Source organism: Ptychodera flava, chromosome 15, assembly GCF_041260155.1.
Source record: "Ptychodera flava strain L36383 chromosome 15, AS_Pfla_20210202, whole genome shotgun sequence".
NCBI lineage: Eukaryota > Metazoa > Hemichordata > Enteropneusta > Ptychoderidae > Ptychodera > Ptychodera flava.
In genome coordinates, this window is record NC_091942.1 from 35,008,436 (window position 1) to 35,027,250 (window position 18,815).

Below are 18,815 nucleotides of genomic sequence, written 5' to 3' on the forward strand. Positions count from 1 at the left end.
CATTTTAGACACGGTGGGGCATGATAGAATTTGACTAGAGACCCTAAAATGATATTCACATTAGAGATTTTAGACACGTTAGGCCCCTACACGTTGCTGATGCGCTGGATTACATTCCGTTCATTCGCGTAAAATCGATTTGGTTTTCATTCATCATATTAAAGAAGTTGCCCTTCATCACTCACAGCAATTACCTAACACGCACAAAGGATGATACAGTGTCACCACCTCTTATTTCAAAGATATCCATATTTTATGACATCCTTAGAAAAATATCAAGTGTGACGGGGGTATACTTTTGCCCTTGAAGGTTCGAGAAATAGACTGGAAAGAACATCCACGCCGGTGAAGCATAAATGCTTAGTTCTCTAAATACACTGAAATTAATTTCAGAATCGAGTTCTGGATAAAAAATAAGTGTATTTGAAAGTGCGCGGAATGGATTGTGAAAACAATTGAATAATGCAACTTAAATATATGTTAAAGTATCAATGACACAAAAATAAATACCAAAGCATTTCGAGTTTGAAGTTAATTTGCATTGTCCGTGATATTTCATTGTTTTAACACATTACCCGTGGGAAAGGATGGACATTACGTACATCCAGACAATTTGATTTCATGCAATACTAAGATCATAGAGAACCCTCATGATATGTAGTAAAATGTGATCCATCGCACTTGGTGATGGTGAAGAGTTAATCTTCGATTTCAGTGATGAGTCAGTGTAACCATGGAAACATGTCTCCCCTAACTTGGTGATTTTGGATTTGCAGCTAGTACCACACTGACGGAATCGGAAGCGCCCGCAAAACCTCTTTCGCCGTGCAAACCATGCTGTGGAGAAAATAAAAGGCGAACAAAAAAATCTTGTTACGTCACCGAGTATTATGTACATTTCTCTCGAAGTATGTCATTCATGTCACGGACCGGAACAGTTCGTACTAGCTACAGTTCATAATAAGCTTAAAACCAAAGACCGAAAGTCGGTCAAGATGAAAACAGGTCGTGGCATTGCCGGCATAAAACGCGTTTGCTGTAAAAATGAAATCAGTTTGGGTGCAATGACGAGATTTTGGCCGTAGTGAAAATTACAATCCAAACGGCTATAGCACCTTGCCAAACAATGTACAGGATGTCGCTTGTGTAAGAACCTTTCAAACTTTTGATCTATATTATTCTCGAAATATCCTTTATTCAACATGAATGAAAAGTTCTTTTTGTGTCGATACACATTGGTCACCATGACATGCCTTTGTGTCGATGAATGAAGTTCTATGCGTTGACATTCCTCAGTTATTAAAATCACTGTTGCTTTGAAGTTCAAATTCTTGGGTACGAATGTAAGAGCTCTGAAAAGTGACCTTCTTAATTACGCATAACTAGCTGGATAACAATTGCGATATAAGATTAAAAAAACACAAAATAAAGCAAGACCGACTTCGGTCATTTAACCCTTTCACCACTATAGTTTAGCCCAAACCCATTGTTATCGATGGTGATTTGGGCCTGTTTATCGGGAATTGGGCTGAACTAAAGATTAACCTTACCCGTTCCTTCATAAAGCAGAGGAAATTAGCCCAAACGTAAGTCAAAACGCTGACGTATACAACTCGGTATTGAGGTGGTACATACTTGAAATTGATAATCTGAAGTTTGAGAGGAAAACGAGAAACGCTGAGTTAATTTCTTGAAATAAATAATAATGACAGAGTCTGAACTTGAAATAAATAATAATGGGTTCTGAATCAAGAAGATGACAGAGTCTGAGCGCCTGGCTGTTATCGTTGAGGGCGCGCAAGAGAAACAAGCAGACCTGGGGAGACGCCACCAAATGGTGAACAGCGTACGCTGTGAAATACAGGCGTTTGTTTTCAGAGCTTTAATTTCTTTTACGTGCAAACACAAAGATGATAAGTACATTTCCTTGGGTGGAATATTACATTATCAGGGAAAGATATCAAAATAAATCAACAGGCATAGTCAGGGTGAATTACAACCACTCAGTGTCGGGATTGTTTCACTGCTGTACGTCTGGCATTCTCGTAAAGTGTTGATACTTAACCACAGGGAATAATTCAGTAATCTTCTTGTTGTTGTTGTTATTGTTGTTGATGGTGATGATGATGACGATAATAAAAAATATTAAAAAACAATGTGTCATTCCTTGCTGTTGTTTGTCGATGTTGTAGATAATTGTAAAAGAAAACTGTAATCGTGACCAAAAAACGACGTAGGTCGCTCAACGTCACTCCCGTCCTATTATGGTTGTATAATAGGACGGGAGTGACGTTGGGCGACCTACGTCGTTTTTTGGTCACGATTACAGTTTTCTTTTACAATTATCTACAACATCGACAAACAACAGCAAGGAATGACACATTGTTTTTTAATATTTTTTATTATCGTCATCATCACCATCAACAACAATAATAACAACAACAACAACAACAACAACAACAAGATTACTGAATTCCCTGTGACTTAACACGAACTGTCGCATGTTAAAGTGTCTTCTTCAATTTATTGTCCGACCTATCATAAAATATTGGAGCGGCCACGCTTTACATACGAGAAGAGTCCGAGTATATGGGTTTTGTCTTTAACGATAATAACGTTTGAAATATCAATCATATGTTGGCACTTTTACAGTAACCGCCTTACGGTCAATAAAGTTAAAACACTTTTACTCTGCCCAAAACTTTCGTTCTTGCTTTGGTATTCCGTGAAAGCAGAAAGAGCTGTACGGCATCTCAGTCTATACTCATGTAAATTATGCGGTACAAGTGTCCCATGCAGCTGGATCCTATCTTGTGGTCAAATTTTGAGTGTTGAATATACCAGATGTCCAGAAGATACAACATTAAAAAACTCTGCGTTTTATTAAACGTTGTGATTGGTCCATTACCACATGCTAGCTTTTCAGCATTTGCGTTCGTTGTGAGGTTGAATTTGCGGTCTCGTTGTTAATCGGGTGTGTTATACTCTGTGATAGTTTCTGAGTTTGGGTTTCAGGGCTTTAGTCATCTCTCAAAAACATAATGCTCTCTATGAGCCTTAAAATTCGTGTTTCTACTACAACATGGGACACCATACCCGGTCAAATATTCTTTCATCGTACAAATTAACATATTCACCTGAATCGGCGGCCAGAAGATGAGACAAGCTCCCCAGCTAGGCAGTGTCTTTTGTTTTGCTTCACGAAAAATATCTTCCTTTCTCTCCAGTATACTCATACCTGTTGAAATTTAAGAAGGTAAAATTGCCGTTTTGAAATTTGAACAAGGTGCTTATTTTCTGCGACCGATAAATTGGAAAATTTCCCGTTGACATATTATAAGAAAATGGGACGAAAAGGGCTACTATGTTGACTGGACTCAGTTCACACATATGGCATTTGATTGCACGTGAAATATATTTCGATTGTGTAGCCTAAATCCTATGCTATAATAAAGTTTAACGGGAGGCAGTCGTCGGAACTGCGCATGTGCGACTTTCTTGTTTACAAGCAATGTATTTCATGCATGATCAAGTCAACATAGCTGCAACATTTAGATTTTAGGGTATTCATTGTTAACAAACATGTTTTAACTTTCATCAATCGCCAACGTACCCTAGATACGGTGTTTACATCGGTCGTAGGGGTCCCTGGCGACCTTTGAGCAGAGTTCCGACGATTGCCTCCCATTAATTTAAACAGAAACTTTTGAAATCGTTTGCGTACATCAGGTTTGTAACAACTTATTTGCTACTAAGTTATCTTCTTACTCAATTGATTATTCCAATTATGTTATAAAGCCACACAAAGTAGATCTGTAAAACTCCCTTGACAATGGCTACATCGGATAATATAAAGAACGTGACAATAATTTTGATTTTGAGAAATGCTTCACATTATAAATAAAACAGAAATTGAACGTAGGGATGTGCAGTATGTTGGGTATGCCACAGGTTATCCGATGTTTCAATCTTTATTGACAGCTTTGGTAAGCGGTTGTGAGTAAAGCAGCCTAATTGCTCACGTTTACTGTACTGCAATACTAATCTGCTGCGTTCTGACCCCTGACCTGAGTTTTCAAGTCACGGTTTCATACTTTGCTACGTGTCAATGTTAATTTTCAACGTTTGATAAATCACGAACTGCAATTTGATCCATTATTTAATGTGAATTACTATCACAGTCTCTCATAACTTGATTAATTCGTCTCGTCGCTAAAATCTTCTCCTGGGACTGTAGTGTCTGAGTGGAAACCTACAAGATTTTTGAACTGATCTTTATGAAACATTATGATACTGTCACTATAGTGTTGGACTTAACATTTTGACGGAAAATTTACACGGTTAACCAAGGTCTATTTTAGTAGTATAGTCACTGTTCAAGGTCACCCATATTTAGTGCTTTCGTAAGAAAGAGAATGTCAGCTCAAGTTTAAGGTCAATATAAGTTTTATTTGCGTTGGGTGTCCGTGTGCGAAGCCAATACTCGACATTATTCTGTTGGCGATTTTTTCAAGAAGCTCATAAGTTTAATGATATCCTAGTTGAAAAAATTATTACCGTGTCCTTCATCAACTTAAACTGCACCACAAGTACGGAATTGGAGTTCGACAGTAATGTTGTAAATAATTTGTTCTCACGTCTATACCTAATAGTAAATTACTTCTCTGGTGTGGCTACAATTTCCAAGCCAGCCGTGACTCGCAAAGACGGTTCATGAAAGCACCCACCCCGTAAATCTTGCAAACCGTCATTAACTCAAAGGTCACACACCGCCTTGCAGGGCATTCCCAAAGTTTCACAAAATTCATCTGTCCAAGAACTTCAAAACAAAATATTACTGACAATGGAGCAGTTTTTGCCGCCGCTCAATGAAAACTCTTGCTGTGTAAATCAAACCCAAAATGTAATGTTGTATGCCTAGGGCCATAACTTACATTTTTAAGGAAGTCATCTCAGTGCTATTTGAACTCAATGTCGTCGGGGCATATTCATTCATAAGGGTCGAAGGTCAACTTGCCTAGAGTTAGTTTCAAAAACTGAAGGAAGAATTTCCACTACTTCTCGGTCTCCATGGTAATAATTAAGTAATATTTTTTCCTAGACAACTTTAACTAAAAGAAAGTGAACAATTTCTTATTTGTCTGTAACTAAGACTGTATATTTAAGAAAGGAACTCAATACACTATTTATTCAAATACTTGTTTTCGTCATAGAAAATGTGGTGATGGCGCTTTGGTCATAAGAACATCCGTCTAAAACTGCAATTGTTTCCTACTCACCCACGTAAAATCCAGCGATAGATACGGGACCTGCGATTGCCTGGTCTAAGGCAAGTTTCTTTAGAATTGTCTGCCTTGCCACGCCAGGCCAAGTTTTATCAAGAATTCGATAGAAACCATAGCAGAAGGGACCGTAAAACAGTAGCCCAGTCAGTGCCACCCGGGTAATATGTCCAAAGTCATATTTGTCGTCCCCGACAAGTGTCTGCTGAGTTATTTCGGAAGCCCAGAATATAGTTCCGGCAAACAAGGCATTCTTGAGAAGGTTGCTCTTCAAAAGTCGTGATAGTACAGTCATTGTGTTTGGAGGAAATCACAGAATCAAAGGATGTCTCGAACGGAGACAGTTTCAAGCAATATTGAATGAGAAATCACACGTCGCCTGCATTCTCTCAGGACGTAAATATGGAGTCGGTCTGTAAAAGATAAAAATACAAATCAAAGATATCAGTGGATGGCAATTATCCTTTACCTGTCGTAACTCCGACTTAGTTTATCACTCCATCTCATGCAAAATTACGCTGTTTACAGCTGTAAATGAAAACAGATTCTTGGGCCACTTCTCGTGTGAAGTATAAGCATTTATAAAATGTAATTGAAGTTAAAGAAGAGAATTTCAGTACGCGTGCGTTGATGCGGACGCAGATAGGGTTCTTCCTTTGTCGCATTATGGAGCATGTCTAACACAATAAGAGCCTCCTTTACATCAAGGGATCAACATAACAATATCTGATAATCTAATATATTAAAATGAAAGCATCGCAAATGATATTAGTAAACTTGCTTTCATCGTCGACACGGCAGGTACCCCGCATTCTTCGGAAACTGCTCACTTAGGATATGATTTTCCATTTGTTGTACGGATATGGGTGAAACTTTTTCGAACATGCGATTATCATACGATGCAGATAGGTTCCATTGTTGCTAGGGAGGACCCCTTTGCTAAATTCCATCATCACTGGTGTTAAGGGCCGCGTCCGACAAACCTCTCTACATCATCAATATTTAAGAGCATAATATGCAGGGCTCGAAATTAGCGGTAGTCCCGCGTCCATAGACTACCAACTTTTCCCTGGGGCTACCAAACCCATGAAATGGTAGCCCACACGGACTACCAAAGTTTGGGGCATGAAATTATTTATGGTCGATATGATGTTGATCGCTGTGAGATGACGGACGCCCATACAGTCAATCCAGGTGGACACAGAAAGGATATCCTATGACTTTGTTGTGCAAATTAAAAGGCGACAGTGCAATCAAATTTGATGGGAAAAAACTTTCAATAAAATATCATTATCTGAACTGATGTATTTGGATGACAGGCTCGGGAAATGATGGCCAATGAAAATTCATTTTTATAGTTATTTAATCAGAATGTATCAATCACAATTAAACACAAAATTATTCAAACTGCAAAGAAAAAGCTGTTTGGCCATCCACAAATTACTCTTTCCAAAGGGTACCAAATCATCCCACGATAGTGGAGAAATATAGCCAAAATTGCCACGAAAGTGTTAGGAACATGACGGTAACAAGTTGCAATCCTGAAATTCATAGCTAATCCGTTTTAGTCATGTTATGTTTACACGTGCTGAGTAAAAAAATCGTTGTCTTGCATATAAGCTCTGCGTATGTGTGAATAGGTCGTCAAACTTTGAGGCGTCACCGTTCTCCTAAGGCTATGATCTGCAGGTATTGATGTTAAATGACTAGTAAGTTCACTTCCTGGATAGATACCAATATTGTTAAGGGTAGCACAGTGTCGATTAACAGTTTTACTGCAACATTAGCTTTCGAAGACAACAGTCTTCCCAGCAAAAACGATCATAGCTTAGAGACAACCTCCGAACCTCAAACAACGCATTGTCACAAGTTGACTCCCTACAACTATCCAATCGCATGGAACAACACACTGTAATGAAACAAAATGCAAACTGTGCCCTCTCATCAATACCGCCACCACTTTAGTCGGACCCAATCGGAAGACTTTCAACATCAAAGGATCATATGACTCTGTCATCTATGCTATCACCTGTATGTCCATCCGCTGTATACATTGGCCGAACAGGACAGCCACTGCGGAAACGCATCAACAATCACAAGTTCGACATACAGAGCAACACAATATATAAACCTGTTGCTCAACACTTTTACCTAGCTGGATATTCTATCAATGATTTCCGTGTGGCTGTACTGAGAAAGATCCATATTAAAAGCACCATCCGAAGAGAGACTGAAGAACTCAATATCATACGTAATTTCGATTGTGTCAAGAAGGACTCAATCGAGATTACAGATTTCTAACACATTACAAATAACTATGTTGGCTGTGATTTGCCCCAGTTGTTCCTACCATTGTCCTCACTCAATATACAGTGTTTTCACACCTTTGCTCAAACCCTTTGATTCACTTTGACACTTTCCTTTGGCATTGTCAATTACCCACAATGCATTTGGCCTTGTGCTTCTTTGTCGATTCTGCAAGTACATCTGATGAAGGAGACTGTTGTCTTCCAAAGCAACACTGTGCTACCCTTGACAATATTGGTATCAGTCAAGATCAACATGGCTCTAGTGAAACTTTCCTGGATATAATCATGAAAAATAAATCTTTCATCGTCTAGATATAAATAAAAATATCCTTTACAAAAAATTCTTCATTCATGCATGGGCTACCAGACCTTGTCACTGGGCTACCAACTTTAGAAAATGGTAGCCCAAGTGGACTACCAGGGAAAAAAGTTAATTTCGAGCCCTGATATGTTATGCGATAACACTTGAAAATATAAAACAAATCATATTGACTTGCCATTGTGATTTATTTTGTCTACAGCGATGAAATTTCCGAAAAGCAATTTTACACGAGTGACCGCAGTGTATTGCGTCGTTGGGAAAAATGACAGATCATATATGTTGTGATTTCCGAAATGAAGACTTCCGGTTCACGGTACTCATTTCAAAATTACAAGGGCACAAAGCGTTTTAGATGTGAATAGTATCTAAAATTTAAAGGGCCAGTAATGCTAATTTTTGATAATTATTTAATCATTTTTGTTTTGATTATGAACCATAATTCCTTGTTCTACTCCCTAAGGCATGTTGATACAGTTTTCAGCTTGTCAACTCAGCCCTTACATGTGTAAACTGCATCGCTATTGTTGTAAAGGACTTCTAGTCCGGACTAGAATTCAAATGTAAACAATAACAATGCATTTTACACATATAGACGCTAAGTTCACAAGCTAAATAGTGGGTTTTTGCAACATTCTTCGGGGAGAAGAAAAAGAAGTGGCAATCGATATACAAAATAAAAATAATGAAAAAATCATCAAAAGTTAGCATTATTGGCCCTTTAATATTATCTGCTTCAAAGCTCCATTAGCTGTATGTGTTTTTTCTCAACAAGTAGATTAAAAATGTGAATGTAAAAGTGCTTGCGGAAGTGTGACCACAGATTACTTATCAAACAATGGCGATGAACGCACAGCGTAGATTTTAACAGGAATATCAGGTTGTAACTCCAATATGGCCGTCGCAAATATAGGCCTTCAATCGACAAAATCATGAAGTACAGTGAAAGTTTCAAGACAATACAGCTTAACACCAGGAGGCCAAAACACCCCAAAGATTGGATGATATTTTTAGGTGAGCAAAATAAAAAAGGTACAGCTAACGGGGCTTTAGCAAGTGTATATACACAGTAGCTGTTGGTCAGGTACTCGGCGGGCGCGGGCGGACAGTCCCTATGACGTAGAAAAAGTCAGTGGGGCCGTATGCCGCACCAACCACCGCGACTGTGATTTACGCGCACAAAACATTTTGCTGACAGTTTTTGTATATGCTCCTGCCTACGTCACCTCTGCTTATTGTCGGATTCTTTTGTATGAGTTTAGCCGAGCGGTTCTCTCTGTGGCCTCTCCGCTAGGCGACTGATGACGTATGTTGTGGGTTCAAACCCAATTGAAAACTAGCCGTATTTTACAGTTTCATTCAGAATCAAAATGCCGTTTTCTCAATTCCTGTAAGATTAATTTCCGAAAGTTCCGTGAGGACAAATATTCCCATTTGCAAATTACTAGTGATGACATGCCACTGATGACAGAACTCTGACGTCATCACGAATCAGCCTTATTTTGCTGAATTTTGAACGGATATGTGTGGAAGAAATCTGCAATATTTTGCTCGGTAATGAGCGCACCTATGCGGAATGTGTGAATCTGAGAGTCTAGGGCGGGGATTTCAATGAAACAATTTGTATAACGCATGCTCAACAAGTCCCGCCTATGGTTCTTTTACCGGTTCCATGATGCAGTGCGCGCTAGGGTATACAAAGCGTTTGTTACTCGCCAGAACTTTTCAGCCGTAGGGTATGCGCAGGGTTTGTTACTCATACCGAGAACATTATGACAGTTTACACATTGACCTTTATTTTCGTCACCGATCGATACAAAATACACACGGAATGTTTTGGTCTTGCAAAAATTGTCATTCTTGTATAACAAACCGTTGTAGGGGCCTACGACAAAAAATCAGCTGAGTGTGTTTTTGTTTGAGTCTGCATGCGATGTTTGATATAGACACAGCAATGCATTGTGGGATAACAGGGAAAATGTATAGTGTTATACTGTAGATATTGATAGAAAGCATTATTAGATATGGTGGGAAAAGTTGGACCGTCACAGGATGGGGCGGCTTTCCAGAAGGCAATTGACATGAGCCTTGTCGCGTTTCTAAATTTTGACAATTTTATTTCTGATTGTGTATAGGATGCTTAATGTTTCAAACGTTTCATATTTTTCCAGCCGACCTTCATGTGGACTTTTTTTTCGAAATCAGCATGGCATGGCCAGGCTGCTAGGAATTTTTAGCCATTGTTTTTGCTATGCTGATTTCGTCCACCCCCTAAGATCCGATGGTACATTCCTAATGACAACATTTTCTTGACCTCAATTTCAGTCTGCGCTGAGGAAAAGTGCAACAAAGTAACACATTCAGACACCCAAACATTTCAGCAAAATATTCGTTGACTTTTTATTTCATTTTGCGTCCCTTCGAAAGTTTCTTTTTCTCTTTTTCAAAAACGATTCTGAAATTGAATATTCCAATAGCGAAATCAAAATTAACCGAAGAATATTAAAATTATCGACAAATTTCTCACTGTGTTCTCTTGTTCGTCATTTTTTAGCCTATCCAGGTACCGAACATACGTGACGAAAAAAAACACGGTGACGTAAAAGATATCGAGGCGTTTTCGGGTAATAAAGCTCTTTCACTGATTGACAGAATGATGTATTCATGCACTGATGGGTCATATCTCAAAAGCTACACCGGTATCGTACTAGTGACGTAATATCTACATTGGTATCAGTGACATAATGTAGCCACATTAGGCCTGAAGTGCCCTTTTCTCGCTTCCAATGTTAATTTTGTTGCTGTTATGTAAACGTAAGGAAAGTGTTAGAATGGTTCTAGTGCGTCTACTATCTTCATTGTTCATTTTTCGATTGAAAACTTTACACAGTGACTATGTATTGAGCTTGTGTGTTGAAGCCGTGACTACTTAAGAACTATCGATGCCCCCAGGGTCATAGTGACCCTTGATTCAGCAGACGACGATATCGAATCCGAATAGGAATACGAAACCAAACGCTTAACAATCAACTAAACAATCGATCTAAGCTACCGATAGAACATGCTACTTTAGGTGGAAGAAGAACAAGCGAATAAAACCCGCTTTTTTTTACACAAGGAGCAGGCGCTCTTCATATCGGGTTGTTTGCTGTGCCTTCAACGAAATCTGACACTTGCCCCATAGCTTTAATACTCGTGGCCAAGGATATTTTGAGCACTTTTGTTCAGTAAAATTAGCAAGAACACGTGATAATGTTTAAACTTGACCCACTGAAGACTTACCGCTTCCACATAATGTGTTCATCTTTTAGGGATGGACTATCATAGAGCTTCGTGGGGGGAGGGGGTAGTCGAAATAACGACACGCCATACTTTGTTTTCGATGTCTTTAATGGTCTGCTTACAATTTTACAAATTTAGGCTACACACTCTTTTTGGACGACTTTCGTATGTCTCTTGTTATCAGCATAGCCGCGAATACATGTTAGCAATCTTTGCTATACAGGTAGTTTTCTAATTTTGACCAACCTTCCCATGACCAAAATGATCGCGCCTATACCATAAAGATCGGCTATAAACTTGCAATTGAATTCTGTTCTTGTCGTTGACCTACCTCCTGTGACAAGCCAAGAGTAATTCAAGTCTTTTGTGTCCACTCAAACTTTAGAAAGGTAGGGAGGAAAGCTGCTCGAAAACACAAAGAGAAATTTTTACATGCGTCAGTCTATATTTGCTTGATCGTTTCCATGTAATAGGAGTGCCCATTCAAGAATCTTAACTTGCAGTTCTTTATCATCCCCACAAGTTACACAAAAATGTTACATGCATGCATTTTACAAAATATTCAACAAAGATTTTTAAGCAGAAATACTACACCGGTATCTTTTGTCATAAAAACCTCTAAAACACCCATGCACACGCGAGGATGCAAAATAATTTCATTACTTTGGCCAAAAGTATAAACTGTACATTGTGGGTCATGCAACGTTGTGAGAAGTTAATTTCTGTTGAGGTCAACATAAACCAATGAACCAAGGTCAGCAACATTTTATGAAAATGTGTTATTTATTGTAAATAAATGTACAATAATATTCTATAATTGTAATGGTGATGACACTTAGGATACAGGGAAGTCAGTATTCAGATGAAATCTGATTCAACTCGACATTTTGCAAATGCTTGAGGTCGCACGGTGTGAAGCATGGTTCTTCTTTCTTTCTTTCCCCTGACGTGACACACTGACTGTACTAGCATATAAGTTGTGAGAAACTTATTCACGAAGTTGAAAAGACAAACACCTTTGACGAGTGAACAAGCGGAAATTCGCAAAACGAGGAAAAACTGAAAAATGGAACAACTGGCTTCCGAGCTATACGTGCTATTACATAACGCCCGACCAGTCCGTGCCAATATAGGCGTACAGATGATCCACCAAAGTAGTCATGACGAACTACACAAGGTCTATTGTTAATGTACAAATGACAGTTATGCCAATGTCAGTGTCATATGCATATTTAGAGCAGAAACTTGAAAAAAAGATACGAAAAATACCATTATAGCGGCAGTGACGTAGCAGCAGCTTCTAACATTTATTAAGTTTTGGTGTTTGTGAAATAACCTTGAATCGTTAATAATGCTAAAGTTAATCAAAAAGTAAATATTTTTTCACCGGTGTACAATTCCATCATAAATAAATCTGATTAAGTGTGACCCAAGAAGAAGGCGGGGAAAAAAGTTGGGGGGAACGAGTTAAAGAAATTTATGTGTTCCAGTACATGTTGTTGTTTGGGCGCGCACGCACGTCGACAAACAATACGCGCATGTTCAGAGATGGAGCCTATCGAATATTGTAAAGCATGTGTTTACGGTCTAGAGCCTAAATTCAAATGTAAACAAACAACAGAGCAGATTATATCACAGGGTAGAAAAGTAGAGCATGTTACCTCTGTACAAGATGTCGCGTTGTGGGTACGAGGTCAAGTTTAATGGCTTGCTCACACATCTGTGAACTTGAGCAGAGTAGTCAACTTACCCTAACAAGGTAGCTTGTAGCTGTCCTGTTATCCCAGTCGTTCAGTAGAATGGTCTATTTCAAGGGATATTGCAAGGCTGTGTACATCGAAAAGAAATACAGACTGATCTGACTTTTATCTACAGCATAGAATCAAAGAAGGCAAGATCTTTGAGATCTATACGCTGATTTCTCTCTGCTCAGGACCTTGAATGATGTTTGGAAATAAATGGCTCTGTCACTTGACAATCTAGTGGAACGCGTTTCTGCACAACTTGTTCGCTCGAGTTCCACTGACATAAATGAGCCGAACATGTTATTTCACTTTCAAAACATTTCCACCAAAAATAATGAATATTCAACAACGTAGTTACCCTATCATCAATCGGCGACGAGTCACCACTGTGTCAAGGACGGCACAATATTTACATAATGATTGACAGACCATCACTGATACACTTCAGGGCCAATGGGTCACGACCGTCTAAGCGTGTTCACGCGATACGCGTGGACGTGAACGTAGCACTGTGAGTTTTTTCGAACGCCGGGTTAAATTTTACATTAATAGTGTACGCTTTGATTAAACTTCTAGCGGTGGATTGCCGTTCAGATAAACCTTCAACACAGTATAAAGCTGTGTTGATCGAAACAGTCGCGGGTCTCTGAATACATACAGTGTTTCGAGGTAGCCGTCGATGGCGCCCTTTGGGACTCAAACGGCAAACTAAGGGACCGTTCAGTTTTTACAGCCGTGGGGGGCGGCAAAATCTTGTCGCCGGTGTTCAAAAAAATATAGAACCCCCCCCCCTGCATTTTTCGTGAAAAAAAGATGACCCACTCTGTATCAGACGAAAAAATTTGAAGACCCCCCCCCCCCCTCCCGCTGAAAAATAACCAAGACCCATATGTCAAATTTACCCGCACGGTTTGGATTTGAACTCCGGTACGCAGCGCACTTTATTCCTGTAGCAGAGATGCCAGTGCACAAACTTCTCAGCCACATCCATGCAAAAGTCTGTTAATTAGGACGACTGTAAGTCAAATTTTAACTTAATTTCCATAGACAACTTTTGTCCATGGACATTGTATACAGTAAACTTTATTGGAGTGGTTCACCAAAGGCAGCCGAGGGTCATGGTCCATTATGTACGGTCAATTTCTAGTGGACCATAAACGGTTTCCCGCCAGTAAAGAGGGTCGATCGTGGCCATTGCATAAAATAAACTTTACTGGACAGGGCCGCTGAAGGCGTCCACCCGTTAAGATGGTCATGGGGTATTACATAAAGTCAATTTATTGTAGTGGGCCGCGGCCCACCGGTAAAGAGGGTCAATCATGGCCATTGAATGAAGTAAACCTAATTGGAGTGGGCCGCTAAAGGCATCTGCCCGTTACGAGGGTCATGGGTAATACATAAAGTATATTTATTGTAGTGGGCCGCCGAAGGCGGCCCGCCGGTAAAGAGGGTCGATAATGGCCATGGCATAAAGTGAACTTTATTGTAGGTATTATGTTTTTGAAAATGTGGTGACCCCCCTTTCCTACCAGTGAAAAAGCGATGACCCCCCCCCCCCCCCCTTCGTGGATTCCAAAATTACGATGACACCCCCTGGATTTTGCCGGGCCCCCCGGCCGTAAAAACTGAACGGTCCCTAATCTCCGATCGTCCGCTAGTCACTCCAGTAAGAATAGGGCCTGTTCTATCCAAACCGTGGCTCCCGCTACTAGATTATATACACAGTTGTACGCGTGTGAAGATATCCCGAAGTATAATGTTCCTGCTCATGGTTACACTTTCGACAGAGAATCCAGCCGTACATAAAAAGTATTGGGCCCATTCCTGGTATTCTTATTGTTTGTCGGGTCCGGTGATCGGGTCGACCCTGCTTACCCTTACCTAGGCGTCGGCCATGGACGATTCCTAGAGGGAAACGACGAAGAAAAGTATTAAAAAGCAAGTGCGTCTTCATATCCCGTGCAGTATTATGCAAACTTGTGACTTACAGACCGCTACATCATTAAACTTACCTTAGCTATGCTGCCAGTTTTCTGATAAAAGCACACAAACTCACAAATCCAAGGCTTGTGATAAAATATTCCGCAACAATTATCGTCACCATCATTATGATTATGATTATGATTATGATAATTATCATTACTATTACATGACACTCACCCTTTGCTTCATGTAGCATATAAAGTTCGCCCATATAAATGCAACAGTTCCTACGTATATTACTCTGAACTGTGGAGGTACCATGTAAAAGTTGACTCCCTGGAGGGTAAAAAAGCCGAGAGATCAACTTCATGTACCGCGGTAAGGTGTTCATGATTATCTTGAAAATTCATAGAACTGGGTACAAAATCAATATAGAAAATACAGAATGAAGTATAACTGAAATTCAACTTCAGTTATTTTTACATATATGTATCTACGTCGGCCTGGAAATGAATATCGTCCTGAATGCCCCATCACGTTGGAAAAGCCTGCGGCTGGTGATGGAGAGAGAGAGAGAGAGAGAGAGAGAGAGAGAGAGAGAGAGAGAGAGAGAGAGAGAGAGAGAGAGAAACATGTTTTTGTAACAGAAAAAAAATACATATTACCGTGAAAAATAAACAAGAAAGCCTTAGTTATGGTCGGCAAGATCCAGGGGGAGTCATCGAAGATTTGAAAACTTCAAAGGTCGGGGTCATGTATTTTTCGAACATTAGCGCAGAGACGGGGTCACTTGATTTTCATCAGCATCCATCCCGTCAGAAAGCTGTTTCGGTGTACAAAAATAATCCGGGGAATGAAAACCGTTCTCTGCATAATTCCATTCTCTTAAATCATTTCACTATAATCTGTATAAAAGTCACATGAACATCTTGCCTTGACTACTCTATACAGGCTTGTCTTCCTGTCAATTGAGCTCGCTGAGGGAAATTGAACAACTCCAGTCAGCCTTTGGCCGAGGGAAGGCAATGATTAGGATCATCATAAATCATTTGGGAACTGTTCAAAATACAGATAGTGACAGTGGCCGACAGTGACATATCAGACAGAGCTTTTTGCTTGCGAGGATGATGATGTTATAATCCATGAAATTGGCAGCAGCATAAGCGATAAACTTTTTGAAGCTTCAGAGACACAGTATACAGTGTATACGAGATCTGGAAGAGGAGCAGGCTCAAGGATCTTGGAAAAATCTTTTTTCCAATGATGTTTAATATATTGTATCTGTGCACCGGTAATGGTCAGTGCTCTCACTCAAATTGGATCAATACCTATTCAAACAATATGGCGGTGTCGTGAACTTTTTGTCTCTTAAATTGGGGGGGGGGGGCAATGGGTGGGGGAGGGTTCACTTATTTTAACTGCTGATGCACAAGAATTGGCTGGCTCACTCCCGGCCATAATAACTGAACGCTCCCTAAATACGCCAAGGTCCCTCTTTTCCACATAAGCATTTAAAGTTCGGGTTTTCAAGCTGGATTTCATATAATTCAGAATCAAAGTTAGTACATACCTGTGCAACGGTCCAGAACCCTACACCAACACTATAGGTGGGTACGAACTTCTCACGTACTTCTGCAAAAATGTCACTCTTTCTTTCCAGTGCACTCATACCTGACATGAATTAATGCAGTGTATACCGTTATAATTGTACGGGTTTAGCATTACCTGGGAATTCAACAATTCCAACTTGGATCAATGTTGAGTAGTTACGACCAAAACCCTAAGCTTTACAGAGATCAAGATGTGTGTGTCTGTATCGCTAAGTTTTGAAAATTCTTCATTTAACACGATTAGAACTAATTTGGGATGATTGGATCTTCAAATTTTTCAAATTTCTCAAAAGTGTCAGGTGCCCTATAGCTGAATGTTGCAATATCACAAAGTACTCATAAAAACATATGTGACTTAAAAAGAAAAGCAGATGAGCTTACATTTACGGATCAAAACGACATTATTCACTATCCAATTATCCAAATATCCCATTGTGTTATTTGTAGTGTATTTACGTTTTGAGGGGTTAACTAAAGGGCGGAATGTGACGTCCGATTTCAGTTTTTTTCTTTGATATGATGACAGAGTTGCATCGAGCTAGTTAGTAACCGTCTCGACTTGAGACAGTGTTGGTCACTTTGCAGACAGATGTCGCAGCCGGGGTCAAATCATTTTCCGCAACTGTATGTAGGTCGACGTGCTTTGTTCGGACACATCGAATTTTTACACACTGAGCGCCATCAACGGTGACACTGAGACGCACCCAGAATAGCGACTTCCAAAGAACAGTGAAGAGTGATCGTGGTGCTATGTATAGGAACTGCGGCACTATATTATATGCTAGTTAACTGAATGTAACTGTTCACTGAATGACCATCGGTGAATAAACCGAATTAAAATCTTAATCACGGTGGCAGTTTTCACATTTATACTCCAGATATTAATTGAAAGCCAAATTGGAAACTTGAGCTCCGTACAGGATATTAAATTGGTCTTTTCTGTATGCCGATAATTCAAATATTAAATTGGTATTTTCTGTATAGCGATGAATTCAAAAAGTCATTGGTTATGGTGTTGCTATCCTATAAGAGAGAGAGTAAAAGCCACAAACGACAGGAGTTTAAACGTAAAAAGAAGTAGAAAGTTAGAGAGAGAAGAGAGAAAAAGAAAGAAACAAGGAGGTATAAACAGAATGAAGAGTAGTAGAAGTGGCATCAAATTTAGTATGAGTCACTCGTTGTGCCCCAAGGCAGAGTGAGAGAAGTGATTAAAGTCACAAGTATCGGAAGAATCATAAAAATGGATAAAACCATATTTATACGAGGCACCTCCATGAACTTTTAATGTACGTGTAAATGCTCCCGTTTCCGACCCCCCCCCCCCCAAAAAAAAAAAAAATTGTGAACAAATTTTCGAACATGATTTACTGCTGCTAGCTATTTTAGTCTAAGAGTACGGGACTTCCTACATGCTCAGACAAATTATGCGATTTTGTCCTACTTTCATAGCATTGTTCTTTGTGGTTTAAAATGTATGCAATTTTCGTAGATTAGTTCGTTGTCTGAATAAATATCAGAAAATAGTAGAACTGAAGTGATAACCAATGAATGATAACAGTATGTGTGATAGTGCATGAAGGTATATGTGACAGTGCATGAAGGTAAGGGCTGGCGGTTGAACAGAAGTAATTCTTGTAAAGTGCAAATATTATCAGAAACCCTTGACACTCAGTGTAACTTCCGAAATAATAAGCTTGCTTAATATTACAATGCATAATGGTAGTTTACCATATAGACTGAGTCATTATCAGGGTTATCTCTCGACTGCGCGCTTGCGCAAATTCCGCATTTCGAGCCATTGTCTGCAGTGACTGCCCCTAAAATGTCAAATCTGTCCCCTAATTTTGATGACGGGTACAAAATGACCCTTTCATGGACGTGCAAAGAAAACACTGCATTATAACTATGCATGTGTCGGTAACTTTGCTAAGGCGTACGAGTAACTTGTCAACCCGGCGGGTACTTCCATAAAAAGGGGTACGGGTGTATGTGTCACCCTGATGATTCCTTTTTTAACGAAAACAAACCATCGATGACTTAGAAAAAGTCCCGATGCTTTAGTAATTCCCCCAGATTTTGACACTATAGTAATACCTTACGATGGTTCATTTTGAAAGTATAAATGGGTAGCGCTAGCTGTATTTTTTTTAAATTTGGGTCGCACAACAACCCCCCCTTTATCAAATACTTAAATACCCTTAGCAATGAAAATGGGTTTCGCGATCACCTAACTATCAACACGACAGTCTGTAAATTAATATTAATCAGTTCCAGTTTCAGTCTTGGCCTGGGGCTTCTCCCTGGACAGTTGGTATATCATTATACATGCAAATTACCACTTTTTG

At 39.5% G+C, this 18,815-nt stretch overlaps 1 protein-coding gene across 1 annotated transcript; it reads right to left on the reverse strand.

Annotated features, from left to right (window-relative positions):
* Positions 1-231: 231 nt before the first annotated feature.
* Positions 232-13,718, reverse strand: LOC139151993 (mpv17-like protein). Its single transcript, XM_070725067.1, has 5 exons — positions 12,943-13,718; positions 5,280-5,695; positions 3,138-3,238; positions 1,551-1,649; positions 232-837 (listed from the first exon to the last, which is right to left on the reverse strand). The coding sequence occupies exons 2-5, from the start codon at positions 5,575-5,577 to the stop codon at positions 751-753; spliced, it is 585 nt and encodes a 194-aa protein (XP_070581168.1). The 5' UTR covers positions 5,578-5,695; positions 12,943-13,718; the 3' UTR covers positions 232-750.
* Between the last annotated feature and the right edge of the window lie 5,097 nt (positions 13,719-18,815).

Bases quoted from the DNA above. Each gene is read 5' to 3' on its own strand.
- LOC139151993 (XM_070725067.1), bottom strand. From the start codon at position 5,577: ATGACTGTACTATCACGACTTTTGAAGAGCAACCTTCTCAAGAATGCC. The intron at 1,650-3,137 runs GTGAATATGTTA...CTCAAACTTCAG, and splicing joins TCTTCTGGCCGCCGATTCAG to ATTATCAATTTCAAGTATGT. The intron at 838-1,550 runs GTAAGGTTAATC...TTTTCTCCACAG, and splicing joins TCTGCTTTATGAAGGAACGG to CATGGTTTGCACGGCGAAAG.